This window comes from Callithrix jacchus, chromosome 10, assembly GCF_049354715.1.
Source record: "Callithrix jacchus isolate 240 chromosome 10, calJac240_pri, whole genome shotgun sequence".
Taxonomy (NCBI): Eukaryota; Metazoa; Chordata; class Mammalia; order Primates; family Cebidae; genus Callithrix; species Callithrix jacchus.
In genome coordinates, this window is record NC_133511.1 from 119,920,941 (window position 1) to 119,948,147 (window position 27,207).

Here is a 27,207-nt window from a genome sequence, read left to right on the forward strand (position 1 = left end):
CTGAGTGCCGCCGGGCAGCTGTGTCATTGGTGGAGTGCGCACTCCAAATTATCACAGGGGGCGGGGCTTCAGGCCAGGGGTGGGAACGTCGAGAGCCTGGCGCTGTCCGACTTTGCATGCTCTCAGCTTGACAGAAGTATTGGACTGGTTTTCTCAACTCGGCAAATTTTATTTAGAAAAAGAGATGGGAGAGAAAAAAGTGACAGCGCTCTTTAGGCCAAGGACTTAGAAACCTCCACACTTCCGTAGAACATTAGTCCCTTCCCTCTCTCAATGCTCAACATTCCTGGGCTTCCAGAGCAAGAAAAGGCTACGTCCCCTGTCGAAGGAGAGTGGACGGTAAAGGTGCCTGGAAACGACCAGAGAAAAGGCCCAGGCGGTCGATGTTGCGGTGGAGGACACTGTGCAGCACAGCCAGATGGGGTCCACCCTCGCCTCCACCCTCCCTGGAGAAGTCCCGGATGAAGCGACCCCGCTCTGATTGGAAGATGAACTTCTGGGGCAAGGGCCCATGCTCCCGGAGAAAGCCCCAGACACTGAGTAGCAGCAGACGCACCTCGAAAGGCGCCAGTTGGCTAAATACCTCGTGCATATTACCCAGGGCCGGAGGCAGGAGGCTTCCCTCAGCCATGACAGCTACTAAGGTGCAGGATGCCTCCAGGTGCCAGGGGGAGTGGGTCGTGTCAGGGTGGCGAGAGGCTTCCCAATGGCCCAAGAGGGCGGCCAGCAGCCCCCGAAGTAGCACGGAACAGTAGCACAGGGCTGGGGGAGCAGCTGCCACCAGCTTTAACAGTTCAAACAGCAGGGGCTGTTCCCGGAAGCGCCGGCCAATGCGGAGATCCCGCTCCACGGTGGCCCGGGCATGTTCCTCCGGGGGCCAGGCCAGCTCTGCACCAGCTGCATCAGGACACACACTCTCCACCAAGGTCACTGCCACTGCTTTGGCTGCCTCCGGGCTCAGGATGGGAGCTCCCCAGCATGCCCCACATTCAGTGCCCCCCGGGGCACTGCAGCAATGAACCAGGAGGCTGAGGAGGCTCTGGGTGTTATAGATCACTTCCTGCTGATTTCGTGACTGGACAAACTTGGGTGGCTTCAAGCCACGGCCGATGACTCCCGCATGAAAAACTGACCAAATCCCTCCAGGGCCTGGCACAGCTGCCGTGTGCCTCCGGTTAGTGTCCAACAGGGAGGCAGAAGCCAAAGAAGCTGAAACAACTGAGAGAGTCTCATTGTCCCCATCTACTTCCCCTCCAAATAGTTCTGTGTTGCCTCGATGTAACGCTCCCTCAACCAGCAGCTGCAGAACAGCCTTGAGCCCAGCTGGGGATGTCTGAGACAGGTGGGTGAGAAGCTGAGAGGCTGAGGCCACACCTGGAGGCCCATGCAGCCTCAGAGAGGCGAAGAAGCGGTGCACCCCAGCCCTCACCAGTCCCAGGAGCTGGGAGGGGGACAAAGCTTCAGGAGGAAATGGACAAATGGCCAGGAGGGAGGCGGCAGCTTCAGCTACTTCCTCCTCAGGATGTAGCAAGAGAGGTGCCAGGTCAGACAGATGGGCTGAGGCAGATTCCCCAAAGTGGGCCCCAAGGGCTGCAGGGCCCTCGCCACCCTGCTGTTCCCACCCTACTAGCAGTGCCAAGTTGCGCAGGAATCGGGCCGTGAAGGGAGGCTGTAATGTCCCTGCATGCACCCGAGCCAGGCAGCTTCGGAAAGCCAGAGGCAGGAGGCCAGAGAGACTGACCACTAGCCCTGCATATAACTGGGTGGCCAAACTCAACTCTTCAGGGCTTCGGGCTCGGCTCAGCAGATGGCCCAAGGCCTCAGGTCCACAACTGGGACGGGTATAGACAGACAGTAGGCCCAAGAGCTGGTGCTGCCAGAGGAAGCGCTTTCGTTCCAGTCTTAATGTCTCTCCACACAGCTCTCCAACATGGTTTTTTAGTGCATCTAAGAAGGGCACCGGGCGGGGAGGAGGGGGCGGGCCCAGCACCCCTTCACCAGGAGACCCTCCCCGGTGATGAACCAGTTTTTGCAGGTGCAGCAGCAGCAGTTGGATTAGTCGGTCACAGGCTTCACGCACGGTGTCTGGCACAGCCAGTCCCTGGGTAGTAATGACTGAAGCAGGCATAGCTGTGTCCACCAGGAATTGCAGCAAGCGGTAGGCACCTGCCCCAGAGGCCTGGCTTACCAGGTGAACAGCCAGGTTCAACATGTTGTCCAGCTCCTCTCGGGGGAATCCTTGGAGGTGTTGCTGCAGCTGGCTGAGCACAGCTGGGGGCTTGAGGCAATCCACAAGCTCTCCAGAGACTGTGCCCAGCAAAGCTGGTGACATGACTGCCAGCTGCAGTAGGAAAGGAACTGTGGCCTGAAGGGAGGGGTCCCCACTGCGGCCTCCAGTTCCCCCTGCCAGGCTATCATGGAACATTCGCAGGAGCTCCCGTCGGATGCTATCTCCGTGGCGGGAGGCCAGGTGCCCTAGGATGCCTACAACTGAGGCAATCTTGGGCACCCGTTTCTCCGCAGGAATGGCAGGAGATCCAGGGAAAGGGTCTGTAGAGGGGGTCTGAGAAGAGCTTCCACCACTACTGCCAGCTCCACCACCAGCCCCACCATGGACACAAAAGTCCTTAAGGCCACAGGAGAGAACTCGGGAAATGATGGTGCCAGGAAAAGAGGAGCCGATATGTGCCACAACCCAGTCAAAGTGTGGAGAATGCTGAACAGAGGTATCCAGCAAGGCATCCACACATGCATCTGGGCAGCTACCAATGAGAGCCGAGAGGCACTGCACATAGATGTCCATTAACGTACGCGTGGCCCTACAGCCCATCCACAGCTGTAGCAGTTCATTGAGAGAGCCAGTAGCGTGGGGAACACGCTGGTGTTGGCCCGAGTACGTGCTGCTGAGTTGCCCCATGAGGTCAATGGACCATGCACTAATCACAGGTGCCCAGGCCTTTGGGTTGGCCCGAATAAACTCAGACAGCACCTGCTGCACTTCCTGAACCACATCCTCTAGACCAGGTCCCCCAGCAGGGGCATGGGAGGGTGGAGGTGGACGGAGGTGAGGTGGACCAGCCACAGGGCTTTCATCCAGGGCAGCCAGGTGAGCCCGGACACTCTCATCAAAGACACCTCTCAAATGGTCAAGCACAGCAGCCCGAGCAGGTGGCAAAGAGCGGAGCAGGAGAAGACCACAGCGAGCATGTTCCCGGGCTGAGAGTTGGTGGCCCAAAATAGGGTCTACGCCAGTCAGAAAAGCCTTGATTTCCTGAGACAGCTCCTGAGCACTACAAGGAAGCAAAAGAAACAGACTTAGAGTGTTGTAAGATGTTAGGCAACTTAGCTTTCCTGTATGAGCTTTGTCTTTTTTTTTTTTTTTGAGACGGAGTTTTGCTGTTGTTACCCAGGCTGGAGTGCAACGGCACGATCTCGGCTCACCGCAACCTCCGCCTTCTGGGTTCAAGCAATTCTCCTGCCTCAGCCTCCCAAGTAGCTGGGGCTACAGGCATGCGCCACCATGCCCAGCTAATTTTTGTATTTTTAGTAGAGACAGGGTTTCACCGTGTTGACCAGGATGGTCTCAATCTCTTGACCTTGTGATCCACCTGCCTCGGCCTCCCAAAGTGAGCTTTGTCGATTATGTAAAATAGGGATAATAGGGCACAGTGGCTCATGCCTGTAATCCCAGCATTTTCGGAGGCCAACGCAGGTGGCTCATGAGGTCAGGAGTTCAAGCCCAGACTGGCCAAGATGGTGAAACCTCATTTCTACTAAAAATACAAAAATTAGCCAGGCATGGTGGCACATGCCTGTAATCTCAGCTACACAGAAGGCTGAGGCAGAGGTTGCAGTGAGCTGAGATCATGCCACCGCACTCCAGCCTGAGCAACAGAGCAAGACTCTGTCTCAAAAAAAAAAAAAAAGAAAGAAAGAAAATAAGGATAATAATACTTCCCACATAAAAGAATGTTTACTTGTTTTTCTTTGTTTTGTTTTTTTGAGATAGAGCCTTGCTTTGTCGCTCAGGCTGGAGTGCAATGGTGCCATCTTGGCTCACTGCAACCTCCACCTCCTGGATTCAAGCAATTCTCCTGCCTCAGTCACCAGAGTAGCTGGGAGTACAGGCGTGTGCTACCATGCCCAGCTGATTTTTGTATTTTTAGTAGAAACAGAGTTTTACCATGTTACCCAGGCTAGTCTCGAACTCCTGACCTCAAGTGATCTACCCACCTCAGCCTCCAAAAGTGCTAGGATCACAGGAATAAGCCACTGAGTCCGGCCTGTTTGTGAGACAGGGTCTCACTCCATCACCCAGGCTGGAGTGCAGTGCCAAGAACACAGCTCACTGCAGTTTCAAACTCCCAGACTCAAAGCATCCTCCCATCTCAGCCTCCTGAGTAACTGGGACTTCAAGCTCTTGCCACAACACCCAGCTAATTTTTTTACTTTTTTGTAGAAATGAGGTCTGGCAGGTTGGGCCCAATGGCTCACACCTGTAAACCCAGCATGCTGGGAGGCTGAGGCAGGTGGATCACAAGGTCAGGAGTTTGTGACCAGCCTGGCCAAGAGGGTGAAACCCCATCTCTACTAAAAATACAAAACTTAACCAGGCATGGTGGTGGGCACCTGTAATCCCAGCTACTTGGGAGGCTAAGGCAGGAGAATTGCTTGAACCCAGATGGTGGAGGTGGCAGTGAGCTGAATGGCACCTCTGCACTCCAGCCTGGGCAACAGAGCAAGACTCTGTCTCGGGGAAAAAAAGAAATGAGGTCTGGCTTTGTTCCCCAGGCTGGTCTTGTGGCCTTAAGCAGTTTGCCCACCTTAGCCTACCAAAGTGCTGGGACTACAGGTGTGAGGCACCACGCCTGGCTGAGAATGTTTATAAAGCACTTAAGTACTGCAGAAGGATGGTCTGAGTGAAAAAAAAAAAAAAAAAAACACTTACATACCATACCTGATTCACACTAATCACTCAATAAAAGTTATGTTTCTTTCGATGACAACAGTAATAATATCAGTAACAGATAACTCTTAGAATGTGTCAGGTACTCTTTTAAGTACTCTGCATGTATTATTTAAATCCTGACAAGAGTTCAGAAAAGTAGGTACTATTATGATACCATTTTACAGACAAATAAATCAAGGCTGGCTGCAGTGACTCATGTCTATAATCCTAGTACTTTGGGAGGCTAAGGCTGGTGGATCGCTTGAGCTCAGGAGTTCAAGACCAGTCTGAGAAACACAGTAAAACCCCATCTCTACAAAAAAAAATTAGCCAGGCATGGTGTCATGTGCCTGTGATCCCAGCTACTGGGAAGGCTGAGGCAGGAGAATCACTTGAGGCCTGGAGTCAGAGGTTGCAGTGAGCCAAGGTCACACCATTGCACTCCAGACTGTGTGTGCCATCACAAAAACAAACAGCCAGGCGTGGTGGCTCAAGCCTGTAATCCCAGCACTTTGGGAGGCCGAGGCGGGTGGATCACGAGGTCAAGAGATCCAGACCATTCTGGTCAACATGGTGAAACCCCGTCTCTACTAAAATTACAAAAATTGGCTGAGCATGGTGACACATGCCTGTAGTCCCAGCTACTCAGGAGGCTGAGGCAGGAGAATCGCTTGAACCCAGGAGGCGGAGGTTGCGGTGAGCCGAGATCGCGCCATTGCACTCCAGCCTGGGTAACAAGAGCGAAACTCCATCTCAAAAAACAAACAAACAAACAAAATCAAGGTTAAGCAATCAGACTATATTCTCCAAGAGTTTAGGAACCAATTCTGTGCACTTCAACACTGAATCCACTTCTGTTGAGGTGTGTAGTATATGGGAGGTAGTCAATAAATATTTGCTGAATTGACTATATTTGTGTTTCCATAATATCTACTTTAAAACCTTTTCAGGCTGGCTGCAATGGCTCAGGCCTGTAATCCTAGCACTTTGGGAGGCCACGGAGGGTGGATCACTTGAGGTCAGGAGTTGGAAACCAGCCTGGCCAACATGATGAAAACCCATCTCTACTAAAAATACAAAAAAAATTAGCCAGGTGTGGTGTAATCCAAGCTACTCGGGAAGCTGAGGCACAAGAATTGCTTGAACCCAGGAGGTGGAGGTTGCAGTGAGCTGAGATCGCACCACTGCACTCCAGCCTTGGCGATAGGGTGACCAACAAAAAAAAAGGCACCGGCCGAGCGCGGTGCCTCACGCCTATAATCCCAGCACTTTGGGAGGCCGAGGCGGGTGGATCACGACGTCAAGAGATCGAAACCATCCTGGTCAACAGGTGAAACCCCGTCTCTACTAAAAATACAAAAAAATTAACTGGACATGGTGGTGCGCACCTGTAGTCCCAGCTACTCGGCAGGTTGACGCAGGGGAATTGCTTGAACCCAGGAGGTGGAGGTTGCAGTGAGCCTGAGATCGTGCCATTGCATTCCAGTCTGGGTAACAACAGCGAAACTCCGTCTCAAAAAAAAAAAAAAAAAAAAAAAAACCTTCCCAGCTTTATCACGTTCCACCACTACCCCCCACCCTCCCCCCGCCCCCTGCTCTTAATGGAAAAAAAAAATTGTAAGCCCCTTATTAAGGGCGCTCCCTCCTAACATCTGTTTCTTTCCATCTTCTGCAAAATCTTAATCACCTACCACCACATCAACAACCACCACCTGCCCAGCACCCTCAAAGTGCCTGGACATCAGGGTGTTCCAGGGCACAGAGTACTACTGCTTTTCCACCCTCTCCCTCCTGAAACATATGGGTTCACTCTTAGAGGTTCAGAAGCCAGTGTTATGGGAGGAGGCAAATCCCTTTCTCTTATCCTATTTTCTGTCAAAGAAGACAGCATCCTCTAGGTGCTGATAGGGCTCTGACGGTGCCATTCCTCTGTTTCCTCCAAAAAACACCCTAATATAAGGGAGTATCTCAACCGGACTGCATTGAGTGGGTAGTTCTAGGCCTGGGGTCTCAGGGACTCTCTATGAAGTCAGGACCCTGGCTTTCCTAGGATCAAAAACGGGCAGAGCAGCCGCGTTCCCAAGAGTTCTGATATCCCCGACTCTTGGGAGAGGAAGGCCGGGGTCGAGGGTAGCTAGGCATTAGAGTCCTAGCGAGAGGCAGTCCCGAGGTCTTGGAAGGGCGTGCACTGGAGCCCTGAGTTTTGGTGAGGCAGTCCCTGAGTTCTGCTAGGACCCTATCAGGAATCTGAGAACCCTGACGTGAGTTCTCGAGGTAGGATCCGAGTTTCTACCGAGAAGGCTAGGGAAGGGCACGGGGCCGCGCGGTGGGGGTAAGGTGCCAAGGGCTCTAACTACCTGAGAGGCGCGGGACCGTGGGTGGCCGGGGCAGGCCCAGGAGGCCCTGGGGCCCCGGGAGGGTCGCACAACGCGGACATCCCGGAGCCCGAGCCGAGCCCGAGGCGGGAGCGGCGGAGCGCAGGCGGCGCATGCGCGCTGACAGGAAACGCGAAAGGAACTAGATACCAGGCCTCACAGCAAAATTAATCCGGCGATGCCCTCTACCCTCTTATATTGGTTCCGCATCCTATCGGAGTCCCAGGGCAGAATCCCGAGACGATGATAGCGGGAAGCCGATCCGCCCTATATGCAACCACTTTATTCAAAAACCCATTGACATACAGACTCGGGCGCGGGCAGTGGCTCACGTCTGTAATCCCAGCACTTTGGGAGCCCGAGGCGGGTGGATCACCTGAGGTCAGCAGTTCAATACCAGCCCCGGCGTGGTGGTTTACGCCTGTAATTCCAACAGCTTGGGAGGCTAAGGCAGGAGAATCGCTGGAACCCGGGAAGCAGACGTTGCAGTGAGCCGAGATCGCGCCTCTGCACTCCAGCCTGGGCAACAGCGAGACTCCGTCTCAAAAGAAAAAAGAAATTAGCCAGACGTGGTGGCAGGCGCCTGTAATCCCAGCTACTCCGGAAGCTCCAGGGTTCAATTATTTACAGTGTTTCTACCACCTATTACCAAGCATCATTCTTGGACAATAAATATGATGCAATTTCTACTCCTAGGTCTGCCTCAAACTTGAACCCAACATTTCCCTTCTCTTGGCCTCAGATCTATGAAAGGAAGCTTTTGAACCAGATGAATTCTTCCAGCTATGAGACTAGCATGTATTTCTTGACCTTAGAGATTGCATAATATAAGGGTGTTCATTTTGGAGTTGGCAGATCTGGATTCCTATCTGCCATTTTTTTTCTTCTTTTTTAAAAGATGGGGTTTCACCATATTGGTCAGGCTGGTCTTGAACTCCTGACCTCAGGTGATCCGCCTGCCTCAGCCTCCCAAAGAGCTGGGATTACAGGCATGAGCCACTGCACCCAGCCCTATTTGCCGTTTATTAGTAAAACAACCCCGAGCAAGTGACCCAGCTGTTTGGAGCCTGTTTCCTTGTCTGTAAAACGAGCATGACACCTCCATCTCACAGACTTTGTGAAGGTCAATTAAGATTATATATATATATATATATATATATATATTTAGAGACGGGGTCTCGCTATGTTGCCCAGGCTGGAATGCAGTGGCTATTCACAGGCACGATCCCACTACTGATCAGCACAGGAGTTTTGACCTGCTCCGTTTCTAACCTGAGCCGGTTCATCCCTCCTTAGGCAACCTGGTGGTCCCCCGCTCCCAGGAGGTCACCATATTGATGCCGAACTTAGTGTGGACATCCAATCGGCATAGCGCACTGCAGCCCAGAACTCCTGGGCTCCAGCGATCCTCCTCCCACCTCAGCCTCCTGAGTAGCTGGGACTACAGGCACGGGCCACCGCTCCTGGCTATTTGAGATAATTTAAGTAGAGCTTAGTGTAAATGCTAAATACAGAAACTCCTCTTTGAATGACAACAGTGGCAAGAGGCAGTTTGAAGGACCCTGGAATTAGACTGCTTGGACCCAAGTTCCTTCTATAATTTTCTAGCCAGTTACCATGGACAAGTTTTTATGTACCTTGATTTTGCCTCTCTAAAATGTGGATAGTGGCCGGGAGCGGTGGCTCACGCCTATAATCCCAGCACTTTGAGAGGCTGAGGCAGGCGGATCACTTGAGGTTGGGATTTCAAGAACAGATTGGCCAACATGGTGAAAACCCATCTCTACTAAAAAATACAAAAAATTAGCTAGGCATCGTGGCAGTATCTGTAATCCCAGCTACTGGGGAGGCTGAGGCAGGAGAATCGCTTGAACCCGGGAGGCAAAGGTTGCAGTGAGCCGAAATCGCACCACTGCACTCCAGCGTGGGCAACAGAGCAAAACTCCTACCAAAAAAAAAAAAGAAAAGAAAAAAAGGAAAAGAACTTTTAAGTTTGGAAAAGGTGATGAATGAGGGTTGGAGCTGGGCAATGAGTCTACTTCTGTATATGTTGAAGATGTTTCCATAATAAAAGCAAAATATAACCAAAATAAACAACTTTATTTTATTTTATTTTGAGATGGAGTCTCACTCTTGCCCAGGCTGGAGTGCAATGGCAGTCTCAGCTTACTGCAACCTCCACCTCTCGGATTCAAGCAATTCTCCTGCCTCAGCCTCCTAAGTAGCTGGAATTACAGGCGAGTGCCACCACGCCTGGCTAATTTTTGTATTTTTAGTAGAGATGGGGCTTTACCATGTTGGCTAGGCTGGTCTTGAACTCCTGAACTCAGATGATTCGCCCATCTCAGACTCCAAAAGTTCTGGGATTACAGGCGTGAGCCACCCCGCCCCATGGGAAACAACTTTAATACTTCTCATTATACTTAGAATAAAATTTGTATTCCCTACTGGCCCTAAGTTTTATGGCTCTTGTATTCCTCTCCAACTTCATCTCTTGTCAGCTGCCCCTTTCTCACTCCACTCAGAGCTACACTCAACTTCTAACAGCTCCTAGAACCCAGTAAGCTCCTTTTCCCTGTCTCTCTCACAGAGAGCAAAATTGTGAATGATTGAGTATACCAAGCTGTTGAATATGTCTTTCCTTCTCTTTCCTATCTCCTCCTCTCCTTTCCTTACTGCATCTGAACACAGTTCAATTTCTTTCTTTCTTTTTTTTTTTTTTTTTGAGACAGAGTGTTGGCTCATTGCAACCTCCGCGTCCCAGGTTTAAGCAATTCTTCTGACTCAGCCTTCCAAGTAGTTGTGACTACAGGCATGTGCCATCACACCCAGCTAGTTTTAGTATTTTTAGTACAGACAAGATTTCATCATGTTGGCCAGGCTGGTCTCAATCTCCTGACCTCAAATGATCTGCCCACCTCAGCCTCCCAAAGTGTTGGGATTACAGGTGCGAGCCATCATGCCCGTAATTTCACGCCAGTTCAATTTCAAGAGAAAACTTTTCCTCTGTTTAAAATGACATTGGTGGGGCGTGGTGGCGCATACCTGTAATTCCAATACTTTGGGAGGCTGAGGTGGGTGGATCACTTGAGCCCAGGAGTTGAAAGCCATCCTAGGCAAAATGGCAAAACCCTCTTTCTACAAAAAATAAAAAACTTTGCTGGCCATGATGGCATGCACCTGTAGTCCCAGCTCCCTGCGTGGCATAGGTGGGAGGATAACCTGAGCTCAGGAGGTTCAGGCTGCAATAAGCAGCGGTTGCGCCACTGCACTCCAGCCTGGGTGGCAGAAAGAGACCATGCCTCAAGAAAACAAATAAGGCCAGTCATGGTGGCTTATGCCTGTAATCCCAGCACTTTGGGAAGCCGAGGTGGGTGGATTACCTGAGGTTAGGAGTTTGAGACCAGCCTGGCCAACATGGTGAAACCCCATCTCTACTAAAAACACAGAAATCATCCAGGTGTGGTGGCATGCACCTGTAATCCCAGCTACTTGGGAGGCTGAGGAGAATCACTTGAACCTGGGAACCAGAGGTTGCAGTGAGCCAAGATTGCACCACTGCACTCCAGCCTGGGCAACAGAGCAAGAGTCCGTCTCAAAAAAAAAAAGCCAGCGCGGTGGCTCACGCCTGTAATCCCAGCACTTTGGGAGGCTGAGGCGGGTGGATCACGAGGTCAAGAGATCGAGACCATCCTGGCCAACATAGTGAAACCCCATCTCTACTAAAAATACGAAAAAATTAGCTGGGCATGGTGGCGCGTGCCTGTAATCCAGCTACTCAGGAGGCTGAGGCAGGAGAATTGCCTGAACTCAGGAGGCGGAGGTTGCGGTGAGCCGAGATCGCGCCATTGCACTCCAGCCTGGGTAACAAGAGCAAAACTCCATCTCAAAAAAAAAAAAAGAAAAAGAAAATAAACAAACAAAATCACTGGACAGGCTGGGTGCGGCGGCTCACGCCTGTAATTGTAACACTTTGGGAGGCTGAGGCAGACAGATCATGAGGTCAGGAGATCGAGACCATCCTGGCTAATACAGTGAAACCCAATCTCTACTAAAAATACAAAAAATTAACCCGGCATGGTGGCACGTGCCTGTAGTCCCAGCTATTCAGGGGGCAGGTAGTCGGGATGCTGAGGCAGGAGAATCACTTGAACCCGGGAGGCAGAGGTTGTAGTGAGTCAATTTGTCTAAAAAACAAAACAAAACAAAACAAAAAACCCGAAACGCTGGACATTAAGTGAAATATTGTAGAGGGGAAAAAACTGGACGTTATACTTTTTTACTAGTGAAGTTGCTGACTCCAATTTCTTAGGCAGGGAAAATACTAGGTGAGTCTGAAATATATTATTGCTCCAGAAAGCCATGAAGTACTCAAATACTGTGGTTGTGTCATCAGGACTTAGGGAATAACTTGAAGAAGCTGTCATTGGCCAAACTGGTCATAATTTCAGCATGAAAAAAGTGATAGTAATAAATTTTTTTTTTTTTTTTTGAGATGGAGTTGTCACTCTTCTAACCCAGGCTGGAGTACAATGGTGCGATCTCGGCTCACTGCAACCTCCGTCCGCCTCTTGGGTGCAGGCAATTTTCCTGCCCCAACCTCCTGAGTAGCTGGGATTACAGGCACTCGCCACCATGCCCAGCTAATTTTTTGTGTTTTTAGTGGAGATGAGGTTTCACCGTGTTGACCAGGATAGTCTCAATCTCTTGACCTCGTGATCCACCCGCCTCAGCCTCCCAAAGTGCTGGGATTACAGGCGTGAGCCACCGCACCCAGCCGTGATAGTAATAAATAATAACATGTGAAAAAAGTCTGCAAATTCATAGTGATAATAAAAAACGGGCAGGGCTCTTTTCTGTTGTCGAGAAGTCTTACTCTATCACCCAGGCGGGAGTGCAGTGGTACCATCTTGGCTCACTGCAACCTCCGCCTCCTGAGTTCAAGTGATTCTTCTGCCTCAGCCTCCCAAGTAGCTGGGACTATAGGTGCAGGCCACCACACCTGGCTAATTTTTTGCATTTTCAGTAAAGAGGGGGTTGTACCATGTTGGCCAGGCTGGTCTTGAACTCCCGACCTCAGGTGATCTGACCTCAGATGATCCCCTGCCCTCAGTTGCCCATAGTGCTGGGATTACAAGAGTGAGCCACCATGCATGGCCTGGGCTCTTCTTAATAGAAGGTCATAGGAATAATATGAATGAATGAAAGACAGCATTGGAAAATCACCATTTTTGAAACATAGTAATAACTAATTCAGGTAAAGATTATCATGGCTACTACACCATTTGGTGGGATGGGTACAGTGGCTCATGCCTGTAATCCCAAAACTCTGGGAAGCCTAAGTGAGCGGATCATTTCAGTTTCACATGGTGAAACTCCATCTCTACTAAAAATACAAAAAAAAAAAAAAAAAAAAAAAAATGGCCACACGTGATGGCTCATGCCTGTAATCCCAGTACTTTGGAAGACTGAGGAGGGCAAATCACCAGGTCAGGAGCTTGAGAACAGCTTGGCCAACATAGTGAAACCCCATCTCTACTAAAAATACAAAAATAATGGTGGCTTATGCCAATAATCCCAGTACACTGGGAGGCAGAGACAGGTGAATCACAAGGTCAGGAGTTCAAGACCAGCCTGACCAACATGGTGAAACCCCGTCTTTACTAAAAATACAAAAATTAGCCAGGCATGGTGGCACAAGCCTGTAATCCCAGCTACTCAGGAGGCTGAAGCAGTAGAATTGCTTGAACCTGGGAGGAGGAGGTTGAAGTGAGCCAAGATTGTGCTACTGCACTCCAGCCTGGGCAATAGAGTAAGACTCTGTCTCAAAAAAAAAACAAAAAAAGAAAGAAAAACAGGGCCGGGCGTGGTGGCTCATGCCTATAATCCCAGCACTTTGGGAGACCGAGGCAGGTGGATCACGGGGTCAAGAGATCGAGACCATCCTGGTCAACATGGTGAAACCCCGTCTCTACTGAAAAAAAAAATACAAAAATTAGCTGGGCATGGTGGTGCACGCCTGTAGTCCCAGCTACTTGGGAGGCTGAGGCAGGAGAATGGCTTGAACCCAGAAGGCAGAGGTTGCGGTGAGCCAAGATCAAGCCATTGCACTCCAGCCTGGGTAACAAGAGTGAAACTCTGTCTCAAAAAAAAAAAAGAAAGAAAGAAAGAGAAAAACTGAATACTGAATATGAATATTAGGTATTTAATTAATGTTAAACATCTTAGCTGTGATTATAGCATTTTGGCTACATAGAAGGATGCCCTTAGGAATAAGGTTTCAGGTTGTCCATATTTGACTTTCAAACGATCTAATTCAATAAGGACAAGGAAAATACAGATTCACAAGGGTAGCACAGTATTAATAATTGGTAATACTAAATCTAGTAGAGGTAATACCAAATCTAAGTAGAGCGCATATATAGGAGTTTATTTATTGTACTAATCTCTTCACTTTACTGAAAGATTGTTTTGTTTGTTTTTTCTTTGAGACAGGGTCTCACTCTGTTGCCAGGTTGGAGTGCACTGGCACAATCTTGGCTAACTGCAACTTCTGCCTCTTGGGTTCAAAGGATTCTCCTGACTCAGCATCCCAAGTAGCTGGGACTACAGGCGCGTACCACCATGCTCAGCTAATTTTTGTATTTTTAGTAGAGGTGGGGTTTCACCATATTGGCCAAACTGGTCTCAAACTCCTGACCTCAGGTGATTTGCACATGTGAGCTACTGCGCCTGGCATTTTTTTTTTTTTGAGATGGTCTCACTCTGTCACCCAGGCTGGAGTGCAGTGGTGCAATCTCGAGTCACTAAAACCTCCGCCTCCCAGGTTCAAGCAATTCCCTGCTCAGCCTCCTAAGTAACTGGAATTACAGGCGCCTGCCACCATGCCCAGCTAATTTTTGTATTTTTAGTAGAGATTTCACCATCTTGGCCAGGCTGGGCTTGAACTCCTGATCTTCTGATCCACCTGCCTCAGCCTCCCAAAGTGCTGGGATTACAGGTGTGAGCCACTGTGTCTGGCCTTTGCTTTTTGTGTTTTTTTAAGATGGAGTCTTGGTCTGTCGCCTAGGCTGGAGTGCAATGGCAGTCTTGGCTCACTGCCACCTCCACCTCCCGGTTGAAGCAATTCTGCCTCAGCCTCTCAAGTAGCTGGGAATACAGGTGCTCACCATCACGCCCAGCTAATCTTTTGTATTTTTAGTAGAGACGGGATTTCACCATGTTAGCCAGGATGGTCCCGATCTCCTCACCTCGTGATCCACACTCCTCAGCCTCCCAAACTGTTGTCATTACATGCGTCCAGATCAGTTTTATTTTATTTTATTATTATTATTTTTTTGAAACGGAGTTTCGCTCTTGTTACCCAGGCTGGAGTGCAATGGTGCGATCTCCGCCTCCTAGGTTCAGGCAATTCTTCTGCCTCAGCCTCCTGAGTAGCTGGGATTACAAACACTCGCCACCGTGCCCAGCTAATTTTTTGTATTTTAGGTAGAGACGGGGTTTCACCATGTTGAGCAGGATGGTCTCGATCTCTTGACCTTGTGATCCACCCGCCTCGGCCTCCCAAAGTGCTGGGATTACAGGCTTGAACCGCCACACCCGGCCCCCAGATCAGTTTTAAATGTTCAAAGTATAAAGATGGAAGAAGGAGGCCAGGCATGGTGGCTCACACCTGTAATCCCAGCACTTTGGGAGGCCGAGGCAGGTGGATCATGAGGTCAAGGGATTGAGACCATTCTGGCCAAAGTAGTAAAACCCCGTCTCTACTAAAAATACAAAAATTGAGAAAGGCACGGGACTGGGCTGAGTGTTGGCTACGCGGGGCTACCGGATCCGTCGGAAATGGCAGAGGTGGAGGAGACACTGAAGCGACTTCAGAGCCAGAAGGGAGTGCAGGGAATCATCGTGGTGAACACAGAAGGCATTCCCATCAAGAGCACCATGGACAACCCCACCACCACCCAGTATGCCAGCCTGATGCACAGCTTCATCCTGAAGGCACGGAGCACCGTGCGTGAAATCGACCCCCAGAACGATCTCACCTTCCTTCGAATTCGCTCCAAGAAAAATGAGATTATGGTTGCACCAGATAAAGACTATTTCCTGATTGTGATTCAGAATCCAACCGAATAGGCCACTCTCCTGACTCCCTGTGTCATTCCTTAATTTAATGCCCCCCAAGAATGTTAATGTCGATCATGTTAGCAGACTGGCACGTGACAGTCACCTTGGAGCCCACTCAGACCAATCCAGTGATCATGTGTGGGCTGGTGGCTCTTCCTCCCCAACCAAAGGAACTCCTGTGCTGTGCCGGCCTTCCCCAGAGCTCCGGGAGGGCCCTCTCGCCTCACTTCCAAGTTTTGGAGCAAGAACTTGCGAGAAGCCCGTACCCAGCTTCCTTCTGACCTTCAGTTCATTTTGTTGCCCTTGGAGAAGGCTGTTTTTCTTTAAAAATAACCAAAATGCTTAAAAAAAAAAAATACAAAAATTATTTTTTGGGGGGTGTCATGGTGCACGCCTGTAATGCCAGTTACTCGGGAGGCTGAGGTAGGAGAATCACTCGAACCCAGAAGGCGGAGGTCTCACCACTGCACTCTAGCCTGGCAACAGAGGGAGACTTTGTCTCAAAAAAAAAAAAAAAAAAATTAGCCAGGGATGTGCCTGTAGTCCCAGCTAGTCAGGAGGCTAAGGTGTGAGGATTATTTGAACCCAGGTCAAGATTGCCTCTGGGCAACAGACCAAGACTCTGACTCAAAAATACATATTTAAAAAATCATTAAAATAAAAACATAATCCAACAAAAGATGGGGCTGGGTGCAGTGGCTCATGCCTGTAATCCCAGAACTTTGGGAGGCTGGGGCGGGTGGATCATAAGGTCAGCAGTAGGAGACGTGCCTGGGCAACATAGTGAAACTGTCTCAACCAAAAATACAAAAAAAGTTAGCTGGGTGTGGTGGCAGGCACCTGTAGTCCCAAGCTACTTGGGAGGCTGAGGCAGGAGAATAGCTTGAACCCAGGAGGCCGAGGTTACTGTGAGCCGAGACCATATCATTGCACTCCAGCCTGCGTGACAGAGTGAGACTGTCTCAAAATAAAAGAAGCAAGACAGAAGAGGTAAAGTGACTTGGTCACAAGGGGCAGTGGCAGAACTGGTATCAGGGCCCTTACCTCTGCCATCCCTACAATGATCTATATGTGTATTTTTCAAGAGAAGGGCTCACTCTGTTGCCCAGACTGACGTGCAAGTGCCATAATTTCTACTCACTGTAACTGCAACCCCTCAGTCTGTATCTTTGTCATAAATGGAAAGTTAGAGTATCACTCACTAGGGAGACAGATGTGATCACAGCACATTACAGCCTTGAATTCCTGGCCTCAAGCAATACCCCCGCAGGCACCACTACTCCTTTTTTGTTGTTCGAGACAGTTTCACTATTGTTGCCCAGGCTGGAGTGCAACGGCAGGATCTCGGCTCACTGCAACCTCCACCTCCCAGGTTCAAGTGATTCTCCTGCCTCAGCCTCCCAAGTAGCTGAGATTACAAGCACGTGACACCATGCCTGGCTAATTTTTTTTTGGTGCCCTGACTCGGATCCGAACTAATTTTTATATTATTAATAGAGACAGGGTTTCACCATGTTAGCCAGGCTGGTCTCAAACTCCTGACCTCAGATGACCCACCCACTTCACTGGGATTACTAAGTGTTGTAATTACACCTCGGCCTCCCAAAGTGCTGGAATTACATGTGTGAGTCACTGCACCTGGCCAGGCACCACCACTCATTAGGGCAGAGTCTGGCATTTTGCTGCATTTGCTCAAGCAGGCTCTGTGGGTTCTGTTTCCTGTCTCATTGAGTATGTTTTCATATTCACCAATCTTTTCATGGCCCATCCCCATTTCTACATTTAACCACACACATCTCAGAGTGCTAGGGCTTTATTACAAATGAAGTTGACTGCTGCAGAGGCCCTTCTCCAATCTTTCTCAACTTTCTTCCCTCCCAAAGACATCCCTCTAGGGGAGGTCAGTAGGCCATTAGGGAGGAAGAAATCTGGAGAGTGAAAAGGAGCACTGCTTTTATCAAAGTGCTCTGAAACAGCCACCGAGTCTGAAGGCTGGCTCCAGTTGAGAATCTTCTAGTGGAAGAGGTTTAGCTCTTATCTTCAAGGTCCTTCATTTCTACATCCTGAGGGGCTTTCGTCTTCTTTTGCCTTTTGAGCTGTGGTTCACTAGTCCTGGCTGGCTTTGTAGGGGCTTCCACTGAGTAAAGGGAAGAAGGAAGTATTAACCCAAATAAACACAGGCTTTCCCTCAGCCACCTCTATCCCAGACTCACCTTCCATGGCTGCCTTGTCTTTCTGGGCAAGCCGGATCTGCTGCAGGAGTTTTCTGCGCTTCTTCCCGGACAGAGTAATATTGGCACGTGCACTGGACCTGAGGAATAGGTGAAAGTAAAGATATCTAGGACCCGAACCAACTGAGGTCACACAAATGGTTCTGGCTCTAGAAAAAGTATTAAATAAATATAAATATAAACGATAAAGTATTAAATATAGAAAAAGTATTAAACAAAGTACTTAACATTAATTGTTAAAGTTTTGTGTGTAGTAGAAACCCTAAATATTTACACTGAAGAAGCCGATGAAGGGACATAGACCCGGCGCGGCGGCTCACGCCTGTAATCCCAACAGTTTGGGAGGCTGAGGTGGGAGGATCACCTGGGGTCAGGAGTTCAAGATCAGCCTTGCCAACATGGTGAAACCCAAGGAGGTGAGCTGAGACGTGAAGCTGCTTCGGAGCTCTGCAGGGAGGAGGGAAGGCTCGGTGGGGACTACCAACAGGATGAGGGTCTGGTACTCACGCTCGCTTCTTGAGGTGGTGCCTCGTGATCAGCCCTTGGTCTATCACAGCCCCGATCACCCGGTGCCTCAGACGCCGCTCCCGATTCAACACCCGCCGGCGTTTGAACAACTTCTTCTTCAGCTCCTACCCCGGAGAAAGATGTTAATCAGATGGAGGCAGCGCGCAGCGACCCCGGGCTGCTCCACCAGGCAACCCGGGCCCTCCATTGATCCCATCTCGGGCGACACAAAAGGGTTCGGGAACGCTTGAGGAAACAAAGCCGCGGCCCCCACACAGTCACCGTTCGGGGCCGGTTGATCTTTCCCCCAGGAGCTCCCATAGTCGCGTCGCTATGGCAGCTCAGGGTCCGTACTTCCGCTCCGCACCGGATCCGCGGGGCTCCGCCCCGGCTTTCCACGGGCCAATCGTACCTCGGGGGCGGGTCCTTCGGCTATATAAGGGAGCTCCGTGACCCTGGAGGTCTTTCGGAGGGCGGAGAGCTGGTAAGTGCGGGCTTTGCTGTAGTATCCGAATTGAGCGTCCGGGCGGAGTACGGGTGCCAGGCGGAGGGCTCTGGGCTGAGCCGCAGGACCCTCCTTTTCTTGGCGGGGACCGGGCTTGTGGTCTCGCTCCCCGTAATGTACGGAGGAAGAGGGAAGGGCTCTGGCCCCCTCGGCGTCATGTCTTCGGTGCCGGTGGCTTCCCATCCGCTGGTTCTATCCTCAAGCGCCGAGACACCGGGCATTTCGGAGCAGGGCAACCGAGATCCAGCTGTTTACTTCACGGGGGTGCTCACACTTTCTCATTTGATTTCAGGTCTGCGGACGCTGTATTCCCTCTTCCACATCCCGCTGCAGCCAATAAAGGCCGTTCCTACCATAGTCGGTCTGTGTCCGCGTTCCTTTTTCCGAGACTGCAGAGTTCGAGGAGCTGTACGAGTTCTGCTACGCGGAATTTGCAGATCTTCCCCTGGATCTCAGGCCTCCGGCTAGAGTAGGGTGGACACTTAACACAAGGTTCTCTGGTCGACCTTACCCGGACTAACAGATGGCTACGCTGCGTCGAATGCTCCACTTGCCGAGCCTGGTGGCAGGGGTGTGCCTCCCTTTTGCGGGTAGGGAGATGGGGACAGAGTGGGGAGGGCAATGTGGATTCCTCGTGACCCGAGAGCCTAGTCCCTGAAATTGTGGCTCTCAGACCCCACCGTGAACCGGGCGCGGTGGCTCATGCTTGTAATCCTAACATTTTTCAAGGCCCAGGCTGGGGCAGATCACTTGAGCCCAGGAGGAAAAGGCCAGCCTAGGGCCACATGGCAAAACCCTGTCTACAAAAAAAAATACAAAAACTAACAGGGCATGGTGCTGCCTGTAGTCCTAGCTACTCAGGAGGCCCTGGTGGGAGGATCACCCGAGCCCAGGAAGTCGAGGCTGCAGTCAGCCATGATTGAGTCACTTCACTCCAGCCTGGGTCACAGAGTAAGAATTGGCTCCCCCCTCAAAAAAAAAAAAGACCTCAGTGTCCCAGTGTGTATATGCACCGCTTTTGCAGTGGCAAGATAGACGGAGTGACATGTACCCTCCAACCGTGTCCACAGGCTCACTGGCTGGTAGCTCCCTGGTGGTCCGCTGTCTCTGGGATCGGCTCCACTCCCAGTCCTGTTTGGGCAGTGTCCCCACCTTCGACTGGTTCTTTGGATACGAAGAAGTCCAGGGGCTCCTACTGCCATTGCTGCAGGAGGCACGTGCTGCCTGTCCTCTGCGGGTGCTGGATGTGGGCTGTGGGACCTCCAGCCTATGTACTGGCCTCTACACCAAATCCCCACACCCAGTGGATGTGCTTGGGGTGGACTTTTCTTTTGTGGCTGTGGCCCACATGAACAGCCTCCTGGAGCATGGCCAAGGCCAAACACCTCTACGCCCTGGGCATCCTGCTTCCTGCCTCCGCTTCATGCAGGCTGATGCCCAGAACCTGGAGGCTGTGGCTTCTTCAGGTTCTTTCCAACTACTACTAGACAAGGGCACCTGGGATGCTGTTGCCCGGGGGGGTCTGCCTAGGGCTTACCAGCTGCTGTCAGAATGCTTGAGGGTTCTAAGCCCCCAGGGGACCCTGATTCAGTTCTCAGATGAGGACCCTGATGTGCGACTGCCCTGCCTGGAACAAGGGTCCCGTGGCTGGACTGTGACTGTGCAGGAGCTCGGCCCATTCAGGGGCATTACCTACTTTGCTTACTTGATTCAAGGCTCTCATTAAAGACATGTTAGTAGTCCTGACCCTGGTATTTCTGTGGGCAAGGAGAAGGCTGAAGAGCGAGCTAGTCTATGAGGTATCTGGCTGGCTGCAAAGTGAGAATTTGAGTCCTGGCTTCCACATTTACTAGCTGGGTGCACGATTACTGAATGTTTCTGTTCCCCAGTTTACTCATCTGCAGAGTGGGAATAACCTGGAGTTGCAATATTTGGCACAAGATGAGTGCTGAAAAGAGAAGTTTCAAGTGGGTCATTCCCTACTTCCAACTAACTGGAGCTCCTAAAAGCAGCAAACAGGAACTGAATCCAACCCCCTGCCCCACTGACTGGCTTGTAAATTTTTCTCACCTGTAAAAGGAGATTCATAAACCTGGATGAGATGTTGAAGGGGAGGGAACAACACTTACCCTCAAAGCTACTGGGAGGCAGGAGATGGGAATATTCCACAAAGCTGCTTCTGCAAACCCGGGACCCTGTTGCCGAGTCCCAGAAAGGACCGTGGTTGGTGGCTTCCTGACACTCTGTGTCCTCAGGAATCCAACAAGCATCTTCCTCATCCTGGTCCTGCCCCCAGCTGAGTCCAGCACTAAATGTTCTTAAAGGAGATCTAGCATCCTGTGGGCTCCAAACCCAGCCTGGAATGGAGAAGAGGGGAGTTGCAATGAAAAATATTACATTAAATTACAAAACGAGGCCAGGCATAGTGGCTCATGCCTGTAATCACAGCATTTTGGGAAGCCAACCTTGGCAGACTGCTTGAGTCCAGGAGTTTCAGCCCTGACAATAAAGTGACAGCCCTAACTACAACATAGCCAGGCATAGTGGCATAGGCCTGTAGTCCCAACTATTCAGGAGGCTAAACTGGGATGACTGCTTGAGCACTGGGAGGTTGAAGCTGCAGTGGGGCATGATATGCTGCTGCATTCCAGCCAAAAATTACTTTCTGTGGCCTCCCAAAGTGCTGGGATTATAGGCATGAGCCACCCTGCCCAGTCAAAATGTAGCTTCTGTAACAGTACATAGACATGAAAAAAGTAAAGGAGAAGACATCGAAAATGTAAACTATTGGCCGGGTAAGGTGGCTCAAGCCTATAATCCCAGCACTTTGGGAGGCCGAAGCGGGTGGATCACGAGATCGAGACCATCCTGGTCAACATGGTCAAACCCTGTCTCTAGTAAAAATACAAAAAATTAGCTGGGCATGGTGGCGCGTGCCTGTAATCCCAGCTACTCAGGAGGCTGAGGCAGGAGAATTGCCTGAACCCAGGAGGCGGAGGTTGCGGTGAGCCGAGATCGTGCCATTGCACTCCAGCCTGGGTAATGAGCGAAACTCTCAAAAAAAAAAAAAAAAGAAAATGTAAACTATTTTTAGGTAGTTGGACTTGAGGTAACTATCGTTTCCTGCAGCTCTCTAAAGTTCACCAACTTTGCCAACTGCCTCGACTTTTCTATCCTAGATCTTCACATTTATTGAGCACCTGCTGTGTTCCTGGCACTGCCGAATGCAGGGGTCATAACTGACATCTGTCTTGGCTCTGCCCAGAACATTCAGATTGCCGTGGCCTCCTGAATGAGCTACCTCACTCACCTGGCTCTTGAATTTGGTCTTGGAAAAAGGCCTCCACCTCCTCTTCCTCACCATCAGTGAGCAGCAGCAGCTCCTCATGGGGCCAGTGGAGATCCCCACTCACTTCATTCACCTCAGAGGCTCCCACCACAATAGATGGCAGGTGGGACTTTTGAGAGAAAACCTGAATAGGGACAGCAGGGAGGTTGGCCCAAATTGGAGGGTAAGTCTGCCAGACGCAAGGTGGGGAAGTACTAACCTGAATATCCTGGTGACCTTCAGCCTTGCCAATCTCTCCTCTGTCCCCGAGAGGGTTGGGCAGCCTGGGACTTTCTGGATGCTGGGAGGAACCTAGGCTATTTCTATTCCAAAGCCCATCCTCCTCGCTGCTCCCTGGCACAAGGGCCATGGTAGTGATTCTGAGGAGTGCAAGATGATTGAACTCAGGAGAGTACTCCTTGTCCACTGCACCCCGCAAACTGTTCCTTTAATCTTCTTTGGAACCTGGCTCCTTAAGCACTGACGTGCTAGACGATTATGGGCTTCCTGGGGAGGGGAAAATGCCGAAGAAGTGAGATAGGATATTTATTTCTAGTTACTCTGGAGACACTGGGGTGGCAGCAAGGGTAGGAGACAAGGGCCTTGTTAAAGACCTGGATTAAAGCCTTATAAGCAGAGAGTTTTGATAACAACTTGGAATTTCATGACTCTTTGCTTACTGATTTTCCCAAGCTGGCATGTTTATATGTTATTTAATGAATATTTTTATGGTGTTTATTCTTTGTCAGGAGCTGTTTTGTTTGCTTTACATGTAACTTATTTAATTATTCTAAAACTATGAGACAGGTATTGTTAATAAGCTTCATTTCTGATGCAGAAACCAGGGCAGAAGAACTTGCCTAGGATCAGTCACACGGCTAAGAGGTGTTTTCTTCTGTAAAGCAGAATTCAGTACTCATACGAATCCAGCCTTTTCGTGGCTGAAAACAAAACCGCTGGGAGTGGTAGCGCGTGCCTGTAATCCCAGCTATTCAGGAGGGTGAGGCAGGAGGATCGCTTGGGCCCAGGAGGTCGAGGCTTCAGTGAATCGAGATCGCGCCACTGCACTCCAACCATGGGCAACAGAGTGAGACCGTGTCTCCAAAAACAAACAAAACCACGACCCCCACCCCCCAAAAAAACCCCCAAACAATACGAAATGTATACCATGATGAGAAAAGGAACAGGTTGTTTGTAAAATAAATTTTAAAGATATTGTTTCTCCAACCAGTACCCTTGACTTTGAGTGTTTATTCCAGAGTTGAGGGGATGGAGAGGGGATGGAGATTGACATGTGTATGTGTGTGGATAACCTCCACGCGCCGTGTTGAAAATACGCGGGTGATTGCAGAAAACCAGAGCACAGCTAGGCCCTCTACTGATGGGAAACTTCGGAAGACACAAAAGTGGACAATCATAAAACCCACAGCAACCATGAAGACACGCACTCTTCCCCCTAGCAATCCTACTCTGAAATTGAGGACACAAGGTCCCCGCGCTCAGCCGTTGGTGCCAGCACCTCTTCACATCCTCAACGCCCTCAGCTAAACCTGAGACCCAGGCGCTCTGGATTCTAAATGTTTCCTTGAGCAGGTCCTCTCTATCCCGCCGCTTCTCTATGGTTTCCGCTATCGGGCGCTCTAGCCTGCGCAGGCGGGCAGTGAGACGGCGCGGCGGCGGCTCGCAGCTGCGGGGGACTCCGGGGGGCACCCTGCTGGCTGCGCAGGCGGCCATGCAGTCCTTGAGGAAAATGCTGATCACGGTCGCAGTGCTGGGCGCAGGGGCTGGCGTGGGCTCCGCACTCTTTGTTATCGTGACCCCGAGAGGGCAGCGGAAGCAGGAGATGCTGAAGGTAGAAACAACTGGTAGTCCCGAAGTTGGGTGGGAGGGTGGAGAGCCCCGGACTGGAGCTCCTGCGAACCTCCCTTCCTGCCCTCAGGAGATGCCACTGCAGGACCCGCTGAGCAGGGACGAGGTGGCCAGGACCAAGCAGCTAGTGATGGACGTTCTGCAGGAAGCAGCGACCACTCAGGAGAACGTGGCCTGGAGGAAGAACTGGATAGTTGGCGGCGAAGGCGGCAAAGGCGGGAAGTCAGCGTGAGACCGGACTTGCCCGCAGTGGGCGCTGGGACCTTGGCTAGGGCGCAGGAGTCTGAGGCAGCCTTTCTCCTTCGTGGGCCCAGCGGTGAGTCCGAACCGAGATGCCATTCCCAGGACATTTTTGGGTCCTGTGAGCTGCCATCGGGTGAGCACGTTCCCCCTAAACCCTGCACTGATCGCTTTAAAGTTCGCAAAGGCTGGCCGGCGTGGTGGCTCACGCCTGTGATCCAAGCACTTTGGAGGCCAAGGCGGGCGGATCACTTGAGGTCGGGAGTTCAAGACCATCCTGACCAACATGGTGAAACACCGTCTTTAATTAAAAAAAAAATGGACAGGGCCGAAACACGAGTCGGGTGTGGTGAACTGAAAGAACCAATAAATTACGTTCCTCCATCCAGATGAGCCCTGCAGTAGACTCCTATCAATGCTTAGACACTTGTGGTCAGTGCTCGGGGCATGGGCTGCAGCTGCTGTCTGTCCCACCCCACCAGGAGAGGCTGACCCGATAGGTATCGCGACCACGTTTTCTTTTCTATTTGAGATGGAGTCTCACTGTTACCCAGGCTGGAGTGCAGTGGCCTGATCTCAGCTCACTGCAACCTCCGCTTCCCAGGTTCACACAATTCTTGTGTCTCAGCCTGCCGAGTAGCTGAGATTACAGGCGCACACTACCATGCCCAGCTAATTTTTGTGTTTTTAGTAGAGACAGGGTTTCACCACGTTGGCCAGCCTGGTCTCGAACTCCAGACCTCAGGTGATCTGCCCGCCTCAGCCTCCCTAAGTGGTGAGATTACAGGTGGGAGCCACCTCAACCTGCCTCGACCACATTTTCAAAACAGGTCATGTGGTGTCAAGTTGGAGTGTACTTCAGGGGATAACAGTGGGACATTCTTGAAATCTAAACTATCCTGGAAAATCTTGTGACGGTGGATGCCTACAGAGGACACTCAGGACTCCTGTCCTTGGAGTGAGACTGGGGGGCATCTAGCACTTAACATACGCCACAATGCTTTCTGTGGCCATTATCTAACCTCTAGTTAAACAAGCTTAGAAGGCTTACTTACTAGTAGTAAAAGGAGTGTGCTTTGAGTCACAGATTTTGGTTCAACTCCAGTATGTAATAAACCTCAGTCCTATTCTATGAAGTGTCATAACTATGAGGATTACTGTAAAAAATTTAGAAATGTAAAGTGGTCTCCAATCTCTGAATCTGGTCAGAAGATGCCACTGAGGGGATGAAAAGAACTGTGGGGTCCCAGCTCCACAGCCTAGTCAACCAAGTTGCTCCTCTTTTGTCTGCTTTATATCCTGTGGTTCCCAACCAAGATTGCAATAGAAAAAAAAGGCTGCTGTTATTAAAGTCAGAACACCAAATAAAGCTGGTTTGTTTGTTTTTGAGGCAGAGTTTCACCCTTGTCGCCCAGGCTGGAGTGCAGTGGCACGATCTCAACACTGCAACCTTAGCCTCCCTGGTTCAAGCGATTCTCCTGCCTCAGTCTCCCCAGGAGCTGGGACTACAGGGGTGCGCCACTACGCCAGACTAATTTTTTTGTATTTTTAGTAGAGAAGGGTTTCGCCATGTTGGGCAGGTTGGTCTCGAACTCCTAACTTTAGGTTATCTGCCTGCCTCAACCTCCCAAGGTGCTGGGATTACAAGCATGAGTCACTGAGCCTGGCCCCAAATAAAGCTAACACTGGGGTGTAAAATCTAGATGAGCATTGGTGCTCTTTTCAGTTACTAAAACACATATGTTATGTGTGATCTTTACAGATTAACTATGGCCTCTTCCCTAGCCAAGGAATGAGAGGAGTGAGCAGCAGTTTTACAGGACACCAGGTTGGGGTATCAACAGCCAGAGGTGCTATCATGGAGAAGCCCATCAGTGCTTCTTGGTTTTAAAAAGGAGAGAGAATGGCCGGGTATGGTGGCTCACAGCCGTAATCCCAGCATGCCTGTAATCCCAGCACTATGGGAGACCAAGGCAGGCAGATCACCTGAGGTTGGGAGTTCGAGACCAGCCTGACCAACATGGATAAACCCCGTCTCTACAAAAAAAAATAAAAAATACAAAAAATTACCTGCATGTGGTGGCACATGCCTTTAATACCAGCTACAAGGGAGGCTGAGGCAGTAGAATTGAGTGAACCCAGGAGGCAGAGGTTGCAGTGAGCTGAGATCACACCGCTGCACTACATCCTGGGAAGCCGAACAAGACTCCATCTCAAATAAATACAGAATTATCCTTTTAGTAGCTAATACTTACTAGGTACCAGGCACTATGCTAAAGCATCTTACACCAGCATTATGTAACCTTCATAACAATCCCAAGAAACAGGCACTGTTATCCCTATTCTATTAAGAAGCTGGGCTTTTCTGGGTGAGATGTGGAATAACTTAAATCACAGTGAAAAGTAGCCTTAAGGTGGCAAACCCGAAGGAAAAGTATGAGAAGGATGTTGCTATCTTTAAGTTGAAAGGAAAGTTTGATGGTGCAAAAGGTCCTGCTAAAGTTTCCTGGAAAAGGGTGGAAGATGAAGAGGAGGGAGGAAGATAGATAAACTGTCTATCTGGCCAGGCTGGGTGGCTCACACCTATAATCCCAACACTTTGGGAGGCCAAGGCAGGTGAATCACCTGAGGTTGGGAGTTCAAGACCAGCCTGACCAACACGGAGAAACCCCATCTCTACTAAAAAAAAAAAAAAAAAAAAAAATTAGCAGGGCATGGTGGTGCATGACTGTAATTGCAGCTACTCAGGGGGCTGAGCAGGAGAATCGCTTGACCCCGGGAGGCAGAGGTTGCTGTAAGCCAAGATTGTGAAACTGCACTCCAGCCTAGGCAACAAGAGTGAAACTCCATCTCAAAAGAAAAAGAAAACTGTTTATCTGTCTCCTTGCGAATACCTTAGAGTAGGGGAGCCCCATCCTGTAATTGACGCATCTCTTATTTGAGAAGTGTCTGTTACCCTCATTAGGTTTAATTACAAAATTTGATCATGATTGTATTGTTGTCTTTCAAAGTGCTCTAGAAATTGTCAGTGGTTTACATGAAGTGGCCACGGGTGTCTGGAGTACCTCGAAACTATATCA

General features: G+C 50.4%; 5 protein-coding genes and 1 non-coding gene across 6 annotated transcripts; 4 read left to right on the plus strand and 2 right to left on the minus strand.

The window, feature by feature from the left end:
- Window positions 1-148: 148 nt before the first annotated feature.
- Window positions 149-7,438, minus strand: INTS5 (integrator complex subunit 5). The gene is made up of 2 exons (XM_002755429.6): window positions 7,306-7,438; window positions 149-3,290 (listed from the first exon to the last, which is right to left on the minus strand). Exons 1-2 carry the CDS (start codon window positions 7,383-7,385, stop codon window positions 311-313), a joined length of 3,060 nt encoding a protein of 1,019 aa, XP_002755475.1. The 5' UTR covers window positions 7,386-7,438; the 3' UTR covers window positions 149-310.
- Window positions 7,439-15,128: 7,690 nt separating this feature from the next.
- On the plus strand, window positions 15,129-15,811 carry LOC103796354 (dynein light chain roadblock-type 1). The gene has a single exon (XM_035262993.3). It carries the CDS (start codon window positions 15,166-15,168, stop codon window positions 15,454-15,456), a length of 291 nt encoding a protein of 96 aa, XP_035118884.1. The 5' UTR covers window positions 15,129-15,165; the 3' UTR covers window positions 15,457-15,811.
- Window positions 15,812-17,244: 1,433 nt separating this feature from the next.
- LBHD1 (LBH domain containing 1) lies at window positions 17,245-23,752 on the minus strand. The gene is given in 9 exon segments (XM_054241502.2): window positions 17,245-17,584; window positions 17,661-17,758; window positions 18,186-18,310; window positions 20,820-21,047; window positions 22,001-22,163; window positions 22,239-22,375; window positions 23,237-23,297; window positions 23,299-23,472; window positions 23,474-23,752. Coding segments are annotated over 9 exon segments (1,296 nt in total). The 3' UTR covers window positions 17,245-17,553.
- On the plus strand, window positions 18,469-20,429 carry CSKMT (citrate synthase lysine methyltransferase). Its single transcript, XM_002755431.7, has 3 exons — window positions 18,469-18,669; window positions 18,983-19,280; window positions 19,761-20,429. Exons 2-3 carry the CDS (start codon window positions 19,214-19,216, stop codon window positions 20,414-20,416), a joined length of 723 nt encoding a protein of 240 aa, XP_002755477.1. The 5' UTR covers window positions 18,469-18,669; window positions 18,983-19,213; the 3' UTR covers window positions 20,417-20,429.
- LOC118145992 (small nucleolar RNA SNORA57) lies at window positions 18,759-18,906 on the plus strand. Its single transcript, XR_004731461.1, has one exon. It is a non-coding gene; the product is annotated as a small nucleolar RNA SNORA57 (small nucleolar RNA).
- Window positions 23,678-25,496, plus strand: UQCC3 (ubiquinol-cytochrome c reductase complex assembly factor 3). Its single transcript, XM_078341231.1, has 2 exons — window positions 23,678-23,870; window positions 23,958-25,496. The coding sequence occupies exons 1-2, from the start codon at window positions 23,751-23,753 to the stop codon at window positions 24,117-24,119; spliced, it is 282 nt and encodes a 93-aa protein (XP_078197357.1). The 5' UTR covers window positions 23,678-23,750; the 3' UTR covers window positions 24,120-25,496.
- Window positions 25,497-27,207: the final 1,711 nt, after the last annotated feature.

What these genes read in the sequence shown, in the direction of transcription:
- INTS5 (XM_002755429.6), bottom strand. Translation starts at nt 7,385, where the DNA reads ATGTCCGCGTTGTGCGACCCTCCCGGGGCCCCAGGGCCTCCTGGGCCT. An exon ending in CACGGTCCCGCGCCTCTCAG is followed by an intron (nt 3,291 to 7,305) that starts GTAGTTAGAGCC and finishes GCTTCCTTGTAG; the next exon opens with TGCTCAGGAGCTGTCTCAGG.
- LOC103796354 (XM_035262993.3), top strand. Translation starts at nt 15,166, where the DNA reads ATGGCAGAGGTGGAGGAGACACTGAAGCGACTTCAGAGCCAGAAGGGA.
- CSKMT (XM_002755431.7), top strand. Translation starts at nt 19,214, where the DNA reads ATGGCTACGCTGCGTCGAATGCTCCACTTGCCGAGCCTGGTGGCAGGG. An exon ending in GGTGTGCCTCCCTTTTGCGG is followed by an intron (nt 19,281 to 19,760) that starts GTAGGGAGATGG and finishes CCGTGTCCACAG; the next exon opens with GCTCACTGGCTGGTAGCTCC.
- UQCC3 (XM_078341231.1), top strand. Translation starts at nt 23,751, where the DNA reads ATGCAGTCCTTGAGGAAAATGCTGATCACGGTCGCAGTGCTGGGCGCA. An exon ending in GGAAGCAGGAGATGCTGAAG is followed by an intron (nt 23,871 to 23,957) that starts GTAGAAACAACT and finishes TCCTGCCCTCAG; the next exon opens with GAGATGCCACTGCAGGACCC.